General features: G+C 41.3%; 2 protein-coding genes across 2 annotated transcripts in view; one reads left to right on the top strand and one right to left on the bottom strand.

The window, feature by feature from the left end:
• Positions 1-12,570, top strand: part of FGF2 (fibroblast growth factor 2) — a 31,037-nt gene extending 18,467 nt beyond the window's left edge. Inside the window, exons 2-3 of the mRNA XM_032185947.1 lie at positions 751-854; positions 7,646-12,570. Coding sequence (XP_032041838.1) covers positions 751-854; positions 7,646-7,831 — 290 coding nt within the window. The 3' untranslated portion in view covers positions 7,832-12,570. The remainder of the gene's footprint in view (positions 1-750; positions 855-7,645) is intronic.
• Positions 8,307-20,776, bottom strand: NUDT6 (nudix hydrolase 6). The gene is made up of 4 exons (XM_032185946.1): positions 20,416-20,776; positions 15,741-15,796; positions 11,936-11,990; positions 8,307-8,713 (listed from the first exon to the last, which is right to left on the bottom strand). The coding sequence occupies exons 1-4, from the start codon at positions 20,648-20,650 to the stop codon at positions 8,325-8,327; spliced, it is 735 nt and encodes a 244-aa protein (XP_032041837.1). The 5' UTR covers positions 20,651-20,776; the 3' UTR covers positions 8,307-8,324.
• Between the last annotated feature and the right edge of the window lie 24 nt (positions 20,777-20,800).

The following is a 20,800-nucleotide window of genomic DNA, read 5'->3' as shown; positions in this document are numbered from 1 at the left end:
ACTGGATTTGCCTCGTGACTAGAAAAATCAGTGCAAATTTTGTTCTGATTTGTAGGCTAAAAGCTATGTGGTATCATCCTACAGATTCTCAAGAAATGGCTGGTCAGATTTTTTTTTAAATAACTGATTTAAATGCGTCCACTTTTCATGTTCCTAATTGGTGTAACACCAACTATTGTGTCTTTGCTGTCCTCATTTACATCTGCAGTTCTTTGTATTCTTACCAAACCACCCATTGGATGTCGTAGTGTAACCTAATTGACACTTTTCTAATCCTCAATCACAGCACATACAGACTTGTGCCTGTGAGCACTGACAGTCCGGCCATACAGACCTCCATACAGCATCCCATCTCTGCTCCTGTTCTATAAACACTGAGAAATATCTCCCTAAGAAAAGTAACATGAAAAGTTCCCGTCTATAAGCAGTTAATGGTGCCATAAGAGGTCCTTTAAGGAAATTTGTGGGGGTTTTCTTAATTGCTTTTCTATCAAATGCATTATAGGAGAATAACTTACTGTTGCCAACTTGACAATAGATACTTACTTTGTAATAGGCTTTTTTTTTTTTTTTTTCTGAGAAAATGGGATCAGAAAGCTAGACCTAGATGGTTTGCTACCCTTGCTGCAGGATAGCGTGCTACCTTGGGCTTGCTCTGGTTTTAGACTTGAAGTAGTAAGCTTCACTGTCAAGTGCTGAAATATCACCATGGACATGAAAATTTACTTTGTCCTTTTTTTTTGTTCACAGTCAAACTGCAACTTCAAGCAGAAGAAAGAGGAGTGGTGTCGATCAAAGGTGTAAGTGCAAATCGCTTTCTGGCTATGAAGGAGGATGGCAGATTGCTGGCACTGGTAAGCAGCAGTGGTTAATGTATCTCTGTATCCGCATGGTGAGGTCCTCCACTCTGTACTGAGTAACCTCTCCTGCAGCAGGACTTGCTCAGCTACTGTGTGTGTGTCATATCAGGAGGATTTAGCTCTGCAAAACTCGTCAATTAATTGAACTATGACCGAGAAAGAGATGGCTGTTTCTGCCCTCACCTACATGCTGCAGGGTTTAACTGGAATGGCACTGAGAGAGAAGACCCATAGTGACCACCTGGGGAAGGAAATGACAAGAACAAAGAATAAAGTCTCTCCCTTTGCTTCCTCCAAAGTAATTTTTTTTCTCTTCCACTTACTTTCACATAAAGTGATGGTAAAGAATTTTGAAGTAAAGCCAATTTTTAAAAAACTTTGACTTTTGTTTGATAGTAATCTATATAAATTGTTTTCTCATTTTCCTTTTTGTGGAGAATCAAGTTCTTTTGATCGCATACCTCCAAACTAGAGAATTGGCAAGAAAAAACATTTTTTGCAAATTATAAATTAATTAAAACTAGTCCACTAAGACTAATTTCAGTTTAAACTCCATGCTTTTTTATTGCTATCACATTAATTTTTAACTGTGTTTTAAAGCCAGTGTTTGGCAGAATCTGAATGACAATAAGGTCTCCTTGGGCTGGATTTTGAATTGTGCTTTAAGAGCTGCAGTTACAGTCATTGCGCTTATGAGACACAGATGCTGTAAATCTCTTGTTCATAGCTTTGAATATAAACAAACTTTAAATGCTTGTGTCCAGTGAAATATCACTGTGGAGCATCCCACTAGAATTGTAGTTTTAAATTAACCTCGATGCTTTTGCATCTGGAAGATGGCCATGTTTGGGTTCTGAGAGTCCCAGCTGACAGTACAATGAACAGGTGGTAATGATAAAGCCAATTACTAACTCCAGCTACAGAAATTACCTCTCAGCCCAGGCACTCCCCAAGTGAAATAAGTCCAAAGGCAAACAAAACATCTCAACAGCTTTGTGTACGCTGGAGCCCTGGTGAGCTGCATGTAGTGCACTGTCTCCTGCTCTTGGAGGCAGATTGTGTTTGTGCCTGGGAATACAGTTAAATAACCTGTTTCAAGTTACAGTGCTATTTACTTGGACATTGTGTGACAGCTCAGTTGAAGAAAATGTGAGTAGTGCTCCACAGAGCTATTCTTGAATGAAGGATAATTGGGAATTTCCTGTGGCACTGGTGTGCTGGCGTTCAGCTTCCTGTTCAAATCGCCCTCCTTAGCCCAAGCAGCAGCGAATGGTCAAAATAGACATGTAGCATCATTTGCAAAATTACCAACAGTCACGTGTGTTTATATTTGGACGTGTAGCCTCCTGCTGCGTAGTGGTTCTTGGTTGTGCCGGTTGTGTAGAGCATGCTTCTGTTGCAGCTTTATGCCATGGTTTTTCTGCACACCTTGTGTAAGGTGACAGAGAGTCATGTTGGAGGCTTTCAGAGCCTTTCACTTGGAATTACTCTCTCAAAGTCTTGTAAAATTACCACGTTCTGCTTCTCATTTGAAATTATTTTTTTCTTCATTTCATTTGTTTGTTTTTGGAAATGGATCTGACTTGAGCCATGTTTGCTGCAAATATTGCTTCCTGCAGCTCTGTTTTTGCTGTTCATAGATGAAAACTCTCTACTCTAGGAAGATTTTGTTCTTCATCCAGCCTGTGTTTCACATCTACTGAATACTTCTGCAATTTCATGATTATTCTCTGAAGCGCAGACAGTATTTTCCATGAGGAATTCTGTAATATGCCTTCCAACATTTTGTGGCCAATTGTGTCTCTACTGTTTTCTGCCTGTAAACACGTTCATGGAACTGTTAATAATTGCCAGGATTTCTTTTTCAGTTTGAGGAGTGGTGTTTCAGTGAAAGCTTTGTAAGAGCGTATTCTGGAAATCTTTGTGGTGAGGTGATCTCACCAGTGCACATGAGTTTGTATCTGCTGAAACCTTTGGTTACTTCTTTTAAAACAGTATTGAACTTTCACTTCTAAACACCTATTTAGTTCTCCATTCCAAGAGTCGTTCAAGTACTATTCTGTGCTTTTCCATCTGTAATCTTCAGTAGTGTACTTTTAGATTAAGAGAACATTTGAGAGGTACATTTGTGGAATGAAGAGTCCTAAACATTATGAAACCTTCACAAATTGCTGTGATGAAACCGCTGGTCATTTCCTCACTTTTATTTTTTTTTCTCATCTGGTAACATTTTTAATCATCAGTACATTAACCTAAGCCGATGTTTCTTCCTTGTTCAATTTTGTGTACATATGCACTGACATGTTGCAGAGACCTTGCACAATGAACAGGACACCGATCTTTGAGGGTCTGTTATTTTGGAATGCTGTGATTAAGAATCTCTTTGGCATTGTAGTTGCACACTGACTTGAACATCAGATAAAACAGATCATCTCTTGTCCCAGATGCATTTGGCACTTGGTTAATTGCAAGCTCTCTTATCTGTATTTGCGTGTTGCTTTGTTGTGGAAGCCAGCTTTCCGCTACGTGAAACAAACTTTTCAATGCCCAGCAATCAATTCTAATTTGGGGTGGGCTTGCTGTTCTTCTGTAAACACTTCTTAATGTCTGTCTTGTTTCTTCTTTTTTATTACTTTCTGGTGTCAGGGATCAATTTGTGTAGTATCCTTGTTTTATAAACATACTGACATCTTCATAAGTACTTGAAAAATTATTATTTGGGCTTGTTTTTCTGCTAGTTGGATGGCTTTGTAATTACTTCATCACGATGTGTCTTCATGGTTTCTGCCTAGTTTTGTTTTGCACAGTGGTTTATTGCACAGACAGCATATCACTTCTTGCATGGTGGGCCGTGTTCTTGTCTTGAGAGCTGAATGTGGCTTTTAATTAAGCTGGTTTGTGCTGTTTGCTAACAGATTCTGTTTGTTAATGAGATTTTTAACGGAAAAAATGCACCATTTGTCTTCTGGTATGGCTACTGTATCTCATTTTGACTTGGTAGTTTCATTAAATTATTCCAATTGAAATATTTTCACTTTCTGGAATCAAACATTTTTGATTATTTCATTTTATGAAGAAACTTCTTCCTTTCATGGGAAATTGAGAATGGTGATTTTGACTGACTTGTGCATTTCACAACAAGTAGCTTGTTGTTAACTGTGCAACCTGTCCAGTCTATCCGAGGTGTCTGTGTGGCTGAGCTGTGACCAGGCAGGCTTTGTTGGACTGAGGGACGTGAGGGGAAGTATTTCTCTTTTTGATGCTAGAATGTGGCACGGGAATATTGTGAGAACAGTGCTCATTTCCTGACCTTTTTATAGTTTTAAAGGGTGAGTCTGATCACAGCCTTTCTAGGGCTGCAATCCATCGGCTCTGGTAGTTCCAGGCTACCACAACCTCCCCCTGGTTTCAGTTCAGAGAAGGAACAAGCGTGAGGAAATTGAATTCCTTATTAGCATCCAAACCACCACAACCGGTTAACGCCTGTAGTGTTTGATGCCGAGGCAGATGCAGTTTGTGCTGAAAACGAACCTGTGTGAAGGAGGGAGGGGGAATCCTGCCGCAGGAAGCGGCCTCCCATTTGGGCGGCCACCATGGCGGCTGAGGCAGGGCAAGGAGCGCTGCTGCTGGGGAGCACTTCTGCGCCTGGGGCTGTGTTATGTGCTCCCTCGGCCTTCTTTTGGCTGGGGCCCTTGCTTGGCAGTAGACAAAATATTTACTGGCGGAAGGGGAGGCCCCGCAGTCCTCGCTGGGAGCGCTGCTGCATGTGGCAGCCTCAGTATTTTCCGTCTGCCTGCCCCTGTAATAAAAGGCCGTACAGTTCGGGTGTTTCATGACGAGCTGTGAAATCGTGCTGTGCTGGCATGCATTAAATATGTAAACGTGGGTATCCAGCTGCTTGCCAGTGGCTGTGTTTAACAAATGGGGTGGCTGGCATCCCTGTCCTGCTAGGCAGCGGGCCACCTGCTGCCCTGTCACCTCTGCTGAGCGCTCAGGGACGCGTGGCTCGTGAAGCACGAACCTTCATTTGTCTCCTGAATGCTGTCAAAACATTTACAGTGGCAACGTACTACAGCAAGGCACTTGTGTCACGTATGCTTTGTGGAAAAACTAGGACTTCAGTGGCCAGAGCGAACCACACGGCACCTTGCAAACTATCTTTATGAACCCTAGAAAATACATTTTTCTTTCTCTTTCTTCTTTTTCTCTCTCACCCTTTTTGCTTCTAACATCTGTAAACTGCCTGAATGTGTGTTTGGGGAGTTGAATCTATTTTACTTTTTAAACCTGAGAAATTTTAAGGAGGTGAAATAAGCACGATGCATTTCTTTGAATTCTGGGTGTTTACTTGGAGGACCTGGAGTGCAGGGGTGTGTGTGTGCAAATTTGCCTTTCGTCTGCACTTGGAGTCTGCAAGTACCTGCTTAAATTCACTGTGGTTTCCTTGCTAGTGGCAGCTGAAGCTGGGTATGACAGGGTATTTATAGGGACTCGGTCTCGGTGTTTCTCATTATTTATACGGATTCAGGTCTTGGTGCTTCCAGAAGCACCCCTGGGTTGATGAGGCAAAAACAAGGTGCTCCCCAGCTGTGGCCCTTCTCTTTGCCTCAAGTTCCAGTTCGGGCAGCTGTACTGAGCCTGCCTGAGCACTGCTCAAAGTTTTGTTTCATTCTTAAGTGCTTCTTTTTCTTACCCAGTTTCTTAGTCCTCTTAAGGCTGCTATAATCCGTTTCAGACTTGAATCATTGTGGCTTGAGATGATTAATGCATCTGTTCTCACACTGGTGGAGTGAAAGGCATTAAAATATAATTTATCTTGAGAAAGATTATTTAAAGTAGCAGTCATATAATAATTATTCAATTTCTGCTACTTTAAATGTTAAAATAGTGACGTATAGACATGAGAAATTATATATATATTTCTTTTAATTTTTTTTTCTTAAAGATCAAAATTCATATCTGAAAATGGTTGCAAGAGCTGTGTTTTTTTATTGCCAAGACTTACATTTGAAGGCACGTGTTTGGAGACAGATCACTTTATTATGGACTGCATTTGAATGACTTAATTGCTCGTAGCAACAAAAACTTGGCACACGTAAGGAGTTAACTCCTCCATGTGTTCATGCATTCTTGGTGAAGCCTGGTTCTTCCCAGCTCACTTTTCAGTTCTGGTGGGATGCTTGATTTATTCTTGAATATAAACAGAAGATTGTAGCAAAAAGCAACCTGCTCGTTTTGGGAATTTCCTCACATTTCCTGTTTTCTCTCCAGGCTTTTACATGCTCTCATTTTTGTAGCTAGCTTTCCTCCTCCTCCAACCCTCCCAGAATCTTTTTTGAGGCAAATGAGTATGACTGACTTGATGGGCTGACAGATGGTTTATATGAAGAGATCATCCTCCCTCCCTCCCTCCCCCAATAAGTTACTGCAGTGTTGGGCTCCAGCCATCTTTTTATTTGAGAAAATTTTTCTTGCTTAAAGTGTAGGTTCTGCAGGGAAATTTGGCACTGCTTTCACTGTTAGAGCAATGTCACCCATTGACGAGGTTTTGCTGTTGTCAGTATGCTATGGGATAACTGCAGTTATCTGATTAAACACTGATTAAACTTCCCTGTTTTATCTTGACTGGGAACAGCCAGAAATACTAGCCATAGCTAAACCATTACGTTTTAAGTCCCCTGGGCTGTTTTAACTATCCAAGAACACTTGTGAGTATTATCTTGCAATAGATAATACTTTTCTTAAATGATCTCACTGATATGAATGGGATCGTTAATTAAGACTCTCTCCAGTATGTTCACTGTTAGGGAGCAGTGGTTTCTGCTGCGTGCAGAGATGTGCAGATATTTCACACTGTATTTGTTAACAGGCTTGCTTTTTGAGTGGTTATGTGCAGCTGAGGATATTCTATCAGATGGTGACCAACTTCAGAGTGGAAGAGAAGGCAAACATAGCAATTCCCTGTAGCAGCCTCAAGGCCTCCAACCAATTTCAGTTTTGGGGCCTTCAGGGCTAGGAATGGTTTCTACGTATTTAGTGTAAGCCTCAGCTAATTCCTTTTCCATCAACTTGTTCAAAAGTCACTTGAATCCTTGTAAGCTGGGAGAAACCATAACATCCTAGAGTGAGGAGCCCCACAGCTCATTTTATACCCCTTGAGAGCAGAACCACCTTCTATTACTTGTAAGTGTGAAGGCATGCTAACTTAGCCTAGGTGGAGGAGTTCTTGAAGACCTACTTGCAGAAGTAGAATAATTCTGCAGATGTATTTCTAAACAGGAATGGAGTACATTTGGTTTCTGGGTGGAATATATACCTGTTTGCCAGGTCTGATCTTTTCTTAAAATTGTTTTGCAAATGTATTAATCGAGTAAAACTTTGCATAGATGCATGCAGGCTTGCTACTGCTTGCTTCCGAGTGCTGTTAACAAAAATGTGCTAAACTTGAAAGTTGGGATCTGTCAGTAAGTGCCAACGGATAGGGCTCTTCATTTAACTGACCAAATTTTGAGACAGGAACAAAGAATTACACAATGTAAACAAACTAGAATCTGCTTTGTCTTTATTAAAGACAACAAATGAATCATAGTTTATAAACTCTTTTTGTAGGTGTTTTAAATAGTATTTTTAACAATTACTGTATCTGAATATAGACATCAAACAATACAAATTTCTTAAAATCGGATACATTGTGAAGTTATTGTCTGGATACATTAGTCCCATTAATCAGACCAACTGATGTGTTGCGATGAAACACCAATAATCTTTTTCTTTTTCCCTTTTAGAAATGCGCAACAGAAGAATGTTTCTTTTTTGAGCGCTTGGAATCTAATAACTATAACACTTACCGATCACGGAAGTACTCGGATTGGTATGTGGCACTGAAAAGAACTGGACAGTACAAGCCTGGACCAAAAACCGGACCTGGACAGAAAGCTATCCTTTTTCTTCCAATGTCTGCTAAAAGCTGATTTCCATGGTAGATTCTGAACATACGCCACACTACGTTTTGAGGTAGAGTTTCCCGCTCCTCTCCAAGCTAGCAAAAATAGAAGCAATTATTTGCTGATACTAGCTGCTTTTGCAGAAAGGTTAAAACATGAATGTTTCGTACTGTCTTTATACTGCTCTTTAAACCTATTGTGCCAGTGTGTGTGGAGATAAAGTTACTTGGAAAATGTATTTTCAGGATCAATAACACTTCTGTTTTCTGCTAGAGATCTATATAGAGCTATTTTATTTACCTTACATTCACTTTACAGAGTAAAGGGAAACTAATCTGATGCACGTGTGCAGAAATATTTACCTTTTAAAATAACTTATGTCTTTATAGCTTATTAGAGAATAAATATCGATTTTCATCCTAAAATCAAATGGTCCATGAATAATCTTAATATGGTCTAAATAACTCTTAAAATAAACATTCTAAATTATTAATATAACGAAATGTGAAATCTGTTGCTATCATGTCATGTTTCTGTAGGACTCGGGCAGCTCCCTGTGGTATAGTTTGTAGAACCGGCCTGTGTAAACAGCTGGAAACTCTCTCATGGTTATGTCAATCTTATCGAATCCCTCCCGGTATCCGTAAAGTAGCAGCTTAGCCACGTTGCTGGTGATGGGAGTGGCGTGCTTTGTCCTGGCAAGCTCGTCGAGGTCCATCCACTCGCACCTCAGGCACTCCTGCTGGCAGAAGTTGATGTTGAAGGAGGAGGGCTCCAGGCGGCAGATGATGTACATGTCCGACTTCCCAAAGGCTCCGGGGTGCTGGTGTTGCTGTCTTATGCTTAAGATGGACTTGAACTCTGACTTGATGCCAGTCTCTTCGAAAACCTCTCGAACTGCTGTGTCTCCTAGGTGAAGAGAGCAATTCTTACAATGCACACACTAATAGCTTAGCGCTCTTTAAACCTTTTGATCACAGTATGCTTCTAACTCAAAGCAGCCTCCATTTTGCTTCATAAGCTTTTCAAACGTAAAGCCTGGATAAGCTAATTTTGTGTCCCTGAACAAAACTAATTGCTACGTGCCTTTCTTATGTATATCCTACAAAATGATGAAAGAAAACTTTCCATAATATTGTACAGGGTATGGTTTTGAAACCGATGATCACTGGCTCTGCTGATCTCTTACCCCAGGGCAGCACTGCAGCACCTTGTCAGTCCTCTCAGCCTGGCCCCCATCCCTCTCCTCACTTCTGTCCGCTTGCAGGCTCAGACCCTTTGCAGCTGAGCACCCACCCGTGTGTCAGATCACTCCATCAGCTCACATAGTGCCATTCCACATTGCCACAGGGTGGAACAACATGGGGAAAAATACTGTTTGAAGAAGGTTGGCACCAAGTCCTTTTCAAAACGTATCTCGGTCTAGTGACACTTCAAATATGCCATGATGCCTGTACAACATGTACCATGTGTCTGCAGAAAATATGGTGCGTGTGTGTACAGCTCATGTACACCAACCAAAGTGATGAAAACGTTAACATTTCTCATTACAAGACTAGGCTATAACTTCAGAGCTTTTAAGGGTCTGTGCACTGCAATTAAAGCCAAAAATTACCCAGCTATCCAGTACTCTTCAAAGGAGAAGTTTTACTCTTGAATAGTAACTTAAGTTGAAGAGACAAAAATAAGATTTTTGATACTCCAGTTATTTCCCCAAAATTCTGCAGTTTCACTGTAGTTGTCAAATCCTACTTGCCTGGTGTAGCTACTAGTAGGTAAAATTAACTAGATGATTTTTTTCATCTAAGTAAACTCACAGTTTTGTTGTGTTTGAGTGATAACTGCATATACAGCAGTTTTTGAAAATGACTTATTCACATCCAGTGGCTGGAAATACACGTAGAAACAAAATTATTTTGGCCTCTGACACAGGCCAAACAACTGACCCTGCACGTACTTCTGTACTAGCTCAACTCTGTCTTGCAATGGAACAATCTGTATGAAGTTAACATCAAATACACAGGGGTCTTTGTAGGACTGGAGACCCAGTAACACATGGTGTCTGCATTTATGTGACTTCTACAGTATTAACTAAAAGGCATGTGGGGGAAGATACGGATGGACTTGGGGACTGCGTTTTATGCTGCCCAGAGCGGCCCCCTCAGTCCTTTGGTTTAAAAGAGCGGTTGCAAAGCAATCCCCCTGTGGCAGGTGGTTTTATTATTAGGCAAAGGGCTGTTTTAAGCATAAAGGGTCAAAGAAGGTAGGGATTTCATTTAAGCTTTGAGCTTTTCTTTTAGACAAAGTGCCTTTTGCTGTTTCCTTTTTATTTAAATGTATATATTTAAATACTTAATGACAGTTAAACTAGAAGAAACACTAGGGCTGGAATTTCAGAAATAGGCAAATGCAAAAGTCTGTGCTCTTTGCTTCATCTGCATTATGAAGCGATTCAGATGACTTGTGCAAACCAGTTTGTGCTCATTAGAGTAGGCAGCCATGTATTTTGTTGCTTTATATAACCACAGGGTTTTTCAAGCATTGTAACTGTACTTTGAAATTTAGGCCCTTGAGTGAGTGCAAGTTTATAAGATTTGATGTAAGTGATGGAAAAAAGGACAATTATGCTGTTGTATTTTATGCTTCACTAACTTATCTCTTTTTGTAATTGTTAAATGTGATGCAGAGAATGATACCATTTATTATGATACTGTTAAACAGTGGCAGGAGGGGAGCTGTAAGAGCTTTGTTGCTCCTAGGTCTTTTTTACTACCTACATCCAGGCTCCACTCATAATCTCACCTGTTTCTTGAGGGATGGGCACTGGAACACGCAGTGACAGTACTCCCCTGGTGAAGCTGTTCCCCATGCTAGTTATTCTCTTCCTGCAGTACAACTCCTCTGCTATCTCATAGCCTAGATCCTTTCTCTGTCTCTCAAGGTGACACAGCTAGGCAACAAGTGCGGTGTTTGGGATTCTTTGAAACACAAAGCCATTCCACTACTTTGCATGTGTGTGCTTTGTTGGGCAAAGAATTTTGATTTCTGCCACTGTGCTTTACAAAAAGATGTAGTTGAAATGTGACTCAGAAGTTACAAAAACGACAACTCAACCCTATCACAAACCTATCATCAACTTTGCATGTGTTGAAGTAATGAACAATTGTATTCCAGTTAGAGGTTTACTGCTAAGACAGCATGGAGAGATTTCTAAGGTATGGACCAGATTGAGGAGATAGGGTCTCAATACCCAGTTTGAAGAGCTGCTGCATTGCTCTGGGCAATGTTTTTTAGCCATGGTTTATTTATTGGAAGAATATTTTCACATCTGAATACTGATGTGGGGCTAAATTAATGTGAGCAAATATAACTTTTGACAAGACCAACCTAGTAACTGCAGAGTTAACCTGTCTGCCGATCTTAATTTGAAGGGGTGCAATCCAAGGAGAAAGCACAATTTTATTTTTTCATACGCTTTTTGAACCTAACTGCAGCTGCTGTATTCAGCATCACCTGTGCTATGCTAGGTAGAAATAACAGCTTTCCTCAAATCAGCCCCGTTTTTAATAGAGAAGTGCCTTCTGCCTCCGGTTGGAAGGAGGTGCCCCCAGGAGTCCAGACCTGTACTGATGCTGGTCCTGGGCCAAAGAGCTCTTGGTCTAAACAAACAAATGGATGAGGGTGGAACTAAACAAGTGTATTTATTGCTGTTTTGCACATAAAAATTGAACGTTGGAAATTTTTGCTCAGTATATCAATGAGCTCACTGCCCTGGATTGCAGTGTGAGCTGAGAGCTTGCTATTTCGGTTTTATTTTTTGGTTATATACAGATTATCTTAATCCTCTGTGCTTCTGGCTCTTACTACAGCATATTCAACAAGCCTACAAAACAAAAGTTGGCTTCAAGCCCTCCTTTAAGAGAACTAATGGAAAAGTGTAAATGTTACAAAGCTGCTCTACCCTGAAGGTGATGGTACGCCATAACTTTAAGGTCATAGGATCCCATCACTGCACCTATCAGCCATTATTTCAAAGGGAGGCCTCATAGGAGCGATGTGGGTCGCTGTATTTCAGTGCTGTTAATGTCTTTGTGACTCTGTTGATGTCTGACCTGTTATCCTAGGACTTACCGATGTCTTCACCTGGATTAGACAGACCTCCTGGAAATTTCCATGCATTTACAGTCTGTATTGGAGGAAAAAATGTTATTGTAGTATGCAGCCTATTTTGTTCTTCTCTAATATGAAGGAGATGATTAACACTCAAGTTTCTTGGTGAAGTTGCAGTATTATGGTTGCCCTTACAACCATCAGTAAGGCTTTAGGTAGGAACTACTTTGTTCTTGCTAATGTGATGATCAGAGACACCGACGGTCTGTATGAAATATTGGAACAAAACATCTACTGATTGAAAACAAACTGTCTAACAATCATTAGACAACGTTGCTGCTAGATAACTAGGTAGAGTAGTTGAATATTTAAAAAAGCTGCTATAGACTATATAATCTTGTATTTAATCACTGATATATCCCACTTCCATGGTTTTAGCTTTTAAAAAAAGTGTATATATTTAATCCTACAAGCAGGTATTATGATTGTAGTACTGTTCTATACTGCACTGGCTTTAAGATGACTTTGTGTGTCTGTAATAACCATTTTGTATAACTTGTCATTTGTTTTTATGGAACAAAACCTGAAGCCTTGTGTGTGATTTGTGTATAGAAGCATTTATGGAATTGCAATAAAGTTCAGTAATTAAAACAGAATACGACTTGATGCTGTAATTAATACTGGACAAGAAGTCCCAGTTCCTATACCTCCTGCAAAACCTCACAGATTTGTAGATTTTACCTTGACATCTACGTACTATTTTTTATTCCTTTCAATATTAAACGTGTTTGTAGGAAGAAGTTAAACTTCAACTAGAAACTAATGCAGAAAAAAAGTGCGGTATAAAAAAGTAGCTTGAACAAGCAGCAAAGAGGGGGAAGCTGCAAGCATTCCAGTGCTTTGAAACCCCACTGATTACATTGGAAATTTTTTTTCCTGGGCACTCTTAAAGAGCTTGGATAGGAGTTTAGAGTAATTTGTTAAAAATAGGGCAGATGGAAAATACATATATTTGCTGGCTTTCAGACATGCTTTCAGTTCCTGGAAATCTTGCTGTGTATGCAGTGGAATTGGCCTTTCAAGATAAAACCCAACTAACTCTCGAAGTTCAACTAGCTCACATTATAAAGCTGTGTATAAACTTAAAACTTCTGAAGCTTTCAGAATATAATTTCTGTTAAGAGAGTCACCATTTCAGGGAAATTGGTCATGGGGGGATAGGGAGGATGGGACTGGCCCGCACTGAGATGTTTGCTCACTGCACAAGAAATGTATGGGTATTCGTACACCTCGGTTTTTATACCTAATTCTGTCCAGTCAATAAAAAAGAGCTGTAAGGAGGGCAGTCAGAAACAACCACTTTTCTCCTTTCAACTTGGTCACCCGCTGTGCTGAGTACCAGCTGTGCTCTAGGAAGGAAAGCTGAAATAGGCTGAGATGGTTCACCTGGAACACGCCCATCCCCGCCTTCAGACCAAACTGGAGGGAGGAGTGATGCCACGCTTGGCCCTGCTATGTTTTGGGGCCAGAGGCGAAGGAAGTGATTTCTGGTGAGTGTGGACTTGGACCTAGAACCTGAATAGGACATCGGATGTCTTGCTGTAAAACTGGATGGAGATACTGGCTCTTAAATGGCTGTGGGTGAGCTTTAACAAAAACTCTGTGCTAGGAAGTTAAACCTGAATGTCTGTGTTACCTCATGGGCTCAGGAAGCTGCTATTTCCTTCTAAATCTGCAGAATGTGCAATGTCCATTTTGATTCTTTGAGACCTCTTTGGTTAAGGTATTTACTGAATGCACTTTTTTGCTTTTATCCACACAAATTACAGCAAAAAACAAATGCAGTATTTCTGAAGGCCATTGTGTGCTGTTCTGTTCAGAGAGACTCTCCAGAACTACAACCATTTTTGGATCTTGTATCTTGCAAGCTGCGTTTATGCTTTAATTGCTAATTATTGAAGGTCCTCCAAGTAATTGAAATTTTACTTTACAGCAAGTAAAAATGTGAAAGTGGTAATTTATAGGGAACAAGTGCTTCTCTTCCTGTGAACTCTTGTGTTACAAATTGAGCGACTGGACATGCCTTTTCCTCGAAGTTCATCAACTGTGTTGTAGTTACCAAGGAACTGAAGTGTTGGTTAATTTGGTTTCTAAGAAAAATATCTCAGTAGTTATTTCAGGAAAGGCTGAAAAACCACCCAGTGAGATTCTGGTTTAGATACAACCATATGAAATGAAAACAATTCAACCCAGTATACTTCAATTAGCACTTATCAGTGTTGTTTCCGTGTTGTAATAGCATTTAACCTCGTTGTACTAGAGACACTTAATTCGTTTGTGAACATTCCTTCATTTACTTAAAGGACAGTGCAAACCAAGTGTATTTTAAACAGAGTAGCATGGACAACTAGCTGACGGAGCTAGTGAGCTTTGTGCACTTGCTGTGCTACCTTGATAGAGGCTGGAAGGTGTCAGCTGTGATGGATGCTCGCTCACCTCAAGCCACATCACAGAACCCACCGCCACCACGCTAATGCTCGCTGGTTTGGCATCCTCTGGAGTGAGGTCAAGCACTTCAGTTTGTGTAAAATGAATGAGCTTTACACCTGCCTTACAAAGGTGGTTTCCAGGTCATGGCTAACTGTGGTATTGCTTATTTAAAGCCACAGATATGCCTGGAATTTTAGAAACCAACGAAAACCAGAATCTCACCAAATGTGCTTCAAGCCACGGGGGTTTTCCAAAGGTCTGCATGGATCCAAACGCAGGATCAGGGACTCTTGGATCAGTTACAGCAGAAACAAGAAAACTTGAAGCAGAAAGGATATTGGGTGATGAAGCCAAGAAACGCGCTGTGTTTCTTGGGCTCTGTTCTAATGTATGTGGTGTGGAAGAAGGAGAGCAGAGCCGAGCAGTCTGTCTTGGCAGAATGAGCTTGGACACGTACAAAGGCAGTGATTTGATGCATCCTCACAGTATTCTGGGGAACTGCAAACCAAACTCTCATCATCTTCATCAATGAAATTGTTTTGAGGAACTAGGTGTTCTTTTGTATAGATGTGCTTTAGAACACTGAACAGTTTCATTTCCTCTAGGACAATGTGAGAAACGTGTTAATGCCTGTCGCACAATGTTCTTCTGCTCTTTCTTAAGGAATTACTGCTCAAAACCAAGTTTTCCAGAAAAAAGGTTTTTGTGTCCCTTGCAACAGTAATCCACAACATGCAATTTCCTTGTTAACCAGAATGACAGCATTTTGAATCACAACTTTGTCCCCGAACACTTTCTTTTTCCTCTGAATGGTCTCTTCTCCTCCCTTTAAATTTGCTGTGATTCTGGAGTGGAGTGGAAGGGAGGAACTTCATATAAGGGAACTGTTTTATTCTGGGCTCTGCTTCCAAATGAAAACTTGTGTTGAAGCTGCACCTGCATGGCCCAGTTAGCTGTCTGAAATCCACTTGAAAAACTGAAGTCATTTTTGAGAAATATTTAAAAATATGCACATGGAGGAAGAGATCTGTTCTGATCAAGAAACCATATGCTGAAGTAATTTTTGTAGTATGTTTGCTTTTAAAAAACTAAGATCATTGAAACATCTCTTCTAAAACGATTTCTGAAGTCTATTATTTATTTGTGTGGGTTTTTTTGAATTTGAAATGCAAATTCAGCTGTTGATGGATGTGTTACAAAAGACTGCTTCAAAGAAGTAACTTTTAACTATCACAAATATGGTCTGGAATGAAAATAAAAAAGACCTTCATTTTATATTGCAGAGCAGGCTTTTCTAAACGAACTTCTCTGTTTTATAATCCTATAGCAAACTTACCTTATTTCTGTCTTGTACAACCAACACCTTTCCAGTGTTTTCATCTAAAACAGCACCTATTAAAAAGAGAAAACACTGAATAAGATTAAAGTGCTAGACAATTATGTTCAATCCTAAAATCTGTAATTTAACATGTGTTGATAAAGCTTGACAAACTCCTAACAATACTCAGATTAAAGTTAGCAAGATTTGTCTGGATGATCTGTGGAAGGCAGTTGGTCAGTGGAAAACTGACTGATACACAATAAAATACAAAAAAAAAAAAAAAAAAAGACTAAATATCCTGTATAAAAATTCAAAGTTAGCAGTAGCAAGATAAATACTCCTCGCATTTAAGTTCCATCCTACTGCATATGTTAATATTATCAGGACTGAAGAATGTGAGAATCAAGACATCTCCAAATAATCTAGCAAAGCTGCTTTCTTCAGCAGAGCTGTGCCTATAATCTTGCAAAACCAGAACATTTTCCAGTGGCTTTGGCCAAATAGACATGATAGGCAAGAACGTTTCTCCCGTGGAATTCATCACAAAACCCCTGCCTACTGCCATGAAGACTTGGGTGTTTTCTGGTAAATAACAAATGTTATTACTTGACTCAGTGGGCTGTGTTGATAATGAGAAGGTTCAGATAGTTGACTACCTATGAATTCATCATGCACTGCCCATCCGACAGCTGATGACAGAAAGTGCACAGTGAGTAAGCCTGTTAATTAAAAACCATTGCTCCCAAGCAGAAAAATGCTTTCACTTGACTTAAAAAACTCTACATACCAGCGTGTATGACTGAGAAATGCAGCTTTTCACTTTGACCTCATGCTCGGCCCAAGAATTTCTCCTACCGAATATGATTTTCCGCCTTTTTAAAACCCAAGTGCTCATATGTCTAATCATCATGTCACTCTCATTAGTCATACTTGAAAAATGCCTTCCCTTTAAAACAGGCATTTTGTCAGATTTTACAGTCGTGCGCTGTGGCGAGCAGAATGAGCAGGGTGGCAGCTTTCCACGACAGTCAGGCATGCGTTTCAAATTAGTAGGTAACGATAAAAAAATGCTTCCATCATTTCACAGCAAAAGGAAGAGCGTATGGATAGGTCTGATGATGTACACATTTAAAGTGCTAGGGAGAAATATTTCCACAGAAGGGAATTATTAAGAAATGAATGTCCAGCTCAAAAAATCCTGGTTTTTCAATAACAAATGGCAGGCTTCTGTGTAGGAGGAATATTTAAAAGATGAAATACCAGTCTTCCTTCAAGATACGCCAGAGGACGTGCTTTAAGAGGGTAGTCACTTATCTGCCTCCCCATTTGTTACTTTTTGATTTAATTCCTCCTGTAAATATTTAGCAATGCCCAGGGTTAAGTACTGTACTGATTACAAGAGGGGAGAAAGGAAAGCAGGGGCAGCTTTGATGCATGTTGTGATTACAGGGATCATTTTCTAGAAAAGCCATTTTTCAGCCTGATGGTTTGCTGAGAGCAGGGAGGGCTGCTGAAGTCACAAAGCTGCCGTTTGAGTCAAACAGAAAGCACCTTCTCTCCCCCTCGTTCCCTAGAAATTGATGTTCACGAATATAACTTTTGGCTGTGAAGTTCCCTGAGATCTCCAAGAACTCTGCTAGATGCTGCTTAAATTCAAAGCGAGAAGAAAAGCCACTAATGGGATTTGCTCTCTGCTCTCGTCTGCCCAAGTCTAGCTCAGGAGTCCCCAGCTGAAGCTTGCTGGGCCACACGTGTTTCCCATCAGTGATATCACACTTTGGCTGTGGAATCTGACCCGTGACTTTAAAAGCTTTCATTCTTGCTACAAACGTGGTACCTAGAGCTTTAAATCATCCAGCTCCGGGCTGGCCTTCTGGAAAGGTTTGCGCCTGTAGCCTAGCCCAGCACTTGCTATTACAACACAGCTTTGTTTTGACTGTTTGCTCTTTGGAAATAGGTAAGATTCATATTTAAAAAAAAAAAAAAAACAACCCTTAGATGACTCCAGACAGTAATGGTGGGGAAAAACATCTTCAGTCTAGCTTTTTATTTATGATCGGTGTGAAAAGATGTTCCTAACTGAAGAGCACTTGGCAGGCATGGCACATGGCAGCTTGCAGTATAAACATCGCCAGGCAGGAATAGGCATTGCTCTGGAAAACAGCTTCAGGCCTTCTTTTTAATCACTTGTGGTTCCTTGGATAGCTGTAACCCCCCTAAGGCCATCTTCCCCCAGTCTGACATTTGTGCAGCTTTTGTTTTACCCTTTTCCTTAAGTAACAGGGCTGGCCAAGGCTCACTGATGGTCATGACCCTTCTCTCACCTCAACGCCAAGGACTTCCTTTCACTGCACAGGAGGGGGAAAGGAATTACTTTTAACTTTTCTTCCTCTCATTTCACTCTTCTTCCTCAACGTGCCGCTGTTAAGGAGCATATTTACAAATGTGTCACGAAATTGGGAAGTGCTTTTCGAAAACATCTTAATCATTTCACCCATCGGCAGCTTTTCTGTACCTTCACACATTTGGAGAACCCTGCCACCTACGAACGGCTGCAGTAACTCATCTGGAAGACAGATCACATATTCCACTATTTCTAAACAATAATGGCCAAGCCCTATGAGTAACATTTGCTACTCTCTCTTCTTGGCGACTCTGATCTCGTCTGGCAAAATAAGACCTGACCTTGCTTATTCACACCTTTGTCATCCCTTGGCTGGGTGATGACGGAAAGGCAGCAGCCCTGGATGCGCAGTGCTCACCATGCGGGGAAACTCCAGACAGTACAAAAACAGCTGCTGGTCTACTTGGCAGCACGGGCTGGCTACCTGTCGTCTGGCTTCCTGCAGACCTCGCTGCAAACCTCCCTCAAGGAGGAAACCTCCCTTTCTATTTGCAGCATGCTCAAGGGACTGAGTACTGTACTCAACTGACTGGCCACAGCTAAGAGGTGAAGACTCATTGGTAAGCTTTTTCCTCTTGATTGCAGAAACTTTCTTAAACATGGAGATTTCTGCACAAGAAATAAAAACATCGAGGGTCTGGCACATACACACAATGTAAAGTGTGAACATATTTAAATAATTAAATATTTCAATAAAATGAGTTACAAATAGAATGAAACACTTCTGCTACCCAGGCTCTGTCTCCTGAAGTAGGAAGATAATAGAATAAATATGTGCCAGATGGTATCCATGCTACCTGGTGTATTCCTGCTACTTGTTCCATACCCACTGATGGTGCACGAAACACGAAAATAACAAGTCTTGTGGTCATTATTTCATGCACAGAAATCTGTTTACATGACCAAATGCCTTCCTGAAATCTTCACCTCTTGGTTAAAAAAAGAAAAAAAAAAAGAAAAAAAAAAAGGAATAAAAATGTACAGATTCGAAAATCAGTAGCACAGTATATAAGCTATCTGTTGTGTAATACTTAAATCTGTGCAAAAGATATGAACTCCATATACCTCCATTTATTAAACTCTTTTCTCAAAGAGTTTTCTCCTGTTTGCACAGGCTGTAATCAAAGTGTTTATCTCAAAAGTACAACAGCAAATGGTGTTTTTAAAGTGCATTTTTTTTGGAAAGAGCTTTCAGTTATGATTTTTCTTACAGTACGCCCTTCCTGATAACCATCACTTGGGCCACAACACTTGTGCTAGGATTTTCTTTCAGCACTTTCAGCTGTACACAACCTACTTCAGGAAAATCCCCTTTCAGTTATTCATACTTCCTCAAATATGCAAGAAATATAAAGACTAATAGGGTGATTTTTTTTCTAGGGAACTGCATTATCTTACTCGAGTTTACTGCCACATATTTTAATGGTGAGATTTTCATACCTCAGGAAAACATGCTCTAACATGTCCATTCAAACAAGCCAAGCCCGCTGTCAGCATCTACGCTGCCCTCTGCCGGTTTTGTACTGCACAATAGTTGTGTGATTGAAGGCATTTTCTGACAGCTTTCTTTCCCCTGACCCGCTGCTGCAAAGAATAACCCAGCTCTTAGAGTCCCTTTGAGCTAGATTTTTCAAAGGGCTGCTTAACGGGGCTTAAAACCACTCAGGGAAGAACTAGCGTCCCACATGGTCTGTGTAGCCAAGGCCAAACAAGCCAAGCTTGTAGAGGGCAAGATTTGCTGTGCCTCTGCTGCACCCACTGAACGCTACACAGCCTGTGCCAGGATGGCAGGGCCCAAACCAGCCTCCAGATTACAGGAGTGATGGGACTGGTAGCTGCATATCTGTGCAAGACTGCTGAGAGAGACAGCAAAAACATGCAAATCTGGTGAGGCTGAGTTCAAGCCGACTGTAGTTTTGGCTCAGTATTCGTTCCTTGTATTGTGCTGTATAAAAAATGGGAAACTGTCTTATCTTGTTCCTTGGGAGTTCCCTTCATTTTTAGAGCTGCTCCTTTCCAACTCTGGTTGTGGGAGGTCTCGACGGGTAAGAGTATGGTGTCCACATGTTTGTGAAACCCACTTGTTACATAGATAAGGGTTATTTCAGAGCCTCTTTTGGACTGTTGCAAGTTTTGCTAACACTTGGGCTACCTCCTGGGCAATTCCTTTTGGTTCAAGTTTGCCCTCTTCACAGGCCTTTGGCAGATGCATGTATTAAGCACCCAGTTATGGGCAGTGCCTGCCTGCCACAACCTGGTGCTGGCAGGGCACCCTGTGGGACTCACCTGCGACTCCCAGCTGGTGGGTGGCGTACCCGGGCAGCCTGCTGGGCCCCTCGCCCAGCCACCGCGTCAGGGTGGCCGAGCCCAACTCGGCGTGGTGGAAGGCGAAGCCTTGCGACGCGGCCACCGCCGCCAGCCCGCTCTGGAGGATGGGGACGTGCAGCCAGACGGCGACCCGGCCTTCCTCCTGCCACTGGGCGACCGAGGCTGAAAGAGACGCGGGGCCGCCATCAGGCATGAGGTTTCTGGGGAGCGGGCAGCCCAGCCGCGTGCTTTCTGCTCTCGGGCTCTGTCGCTCACAAAATGGGCTCCCGTGTGGCTGGCTGCACTCAGACCCAACGGGTGCAACAGAGGTGTTAGCACCAACAGCAGGCAAGGGAGCGCGGCC

The sequence above is a fragment of the Aythya fuligula genome, chromosome 4 (genome assembly GCF_009819795.1).
Source record: "Aythya fuligula isolate bAytFul2 chromosome 4, bAytFul2.pri, whole genome shotgun sequence".
Lineage (NCBI taxonomy): Eukaryota > Metazoa > Chordata > Aves > Anseriformes > Anatidae > Aythya > Aythya fuligula.
Note: the sequence above shows the minus strand (reverse complement) of the source record. Positions and strands in the feature narration are given on the sequence as shown.

Coding starts and splice junctions, on each gene's coding strand:
- NUDT6 (XM_032185946.1), bottom strand. CDS start 20,650: ATGCCTGATGGCGGCCCCGCGTCTCTTTCAGCCTCGGTCGCCCAGTGG. Junction 11,991..15,740: donor TTGTACAAGACAGAAATAAG/GTAAGTTTGCTA, acceptor CCTCCAATACAG/ACTGTAAATGCATGGAAATT. Junction 8,714..11,935: donor TAATCCAGGTGAAGACATCG/GTAAGTCCTAGG, acceptor CTCTTCACCTAG/GAGACACAGCAGTTCGAGAG.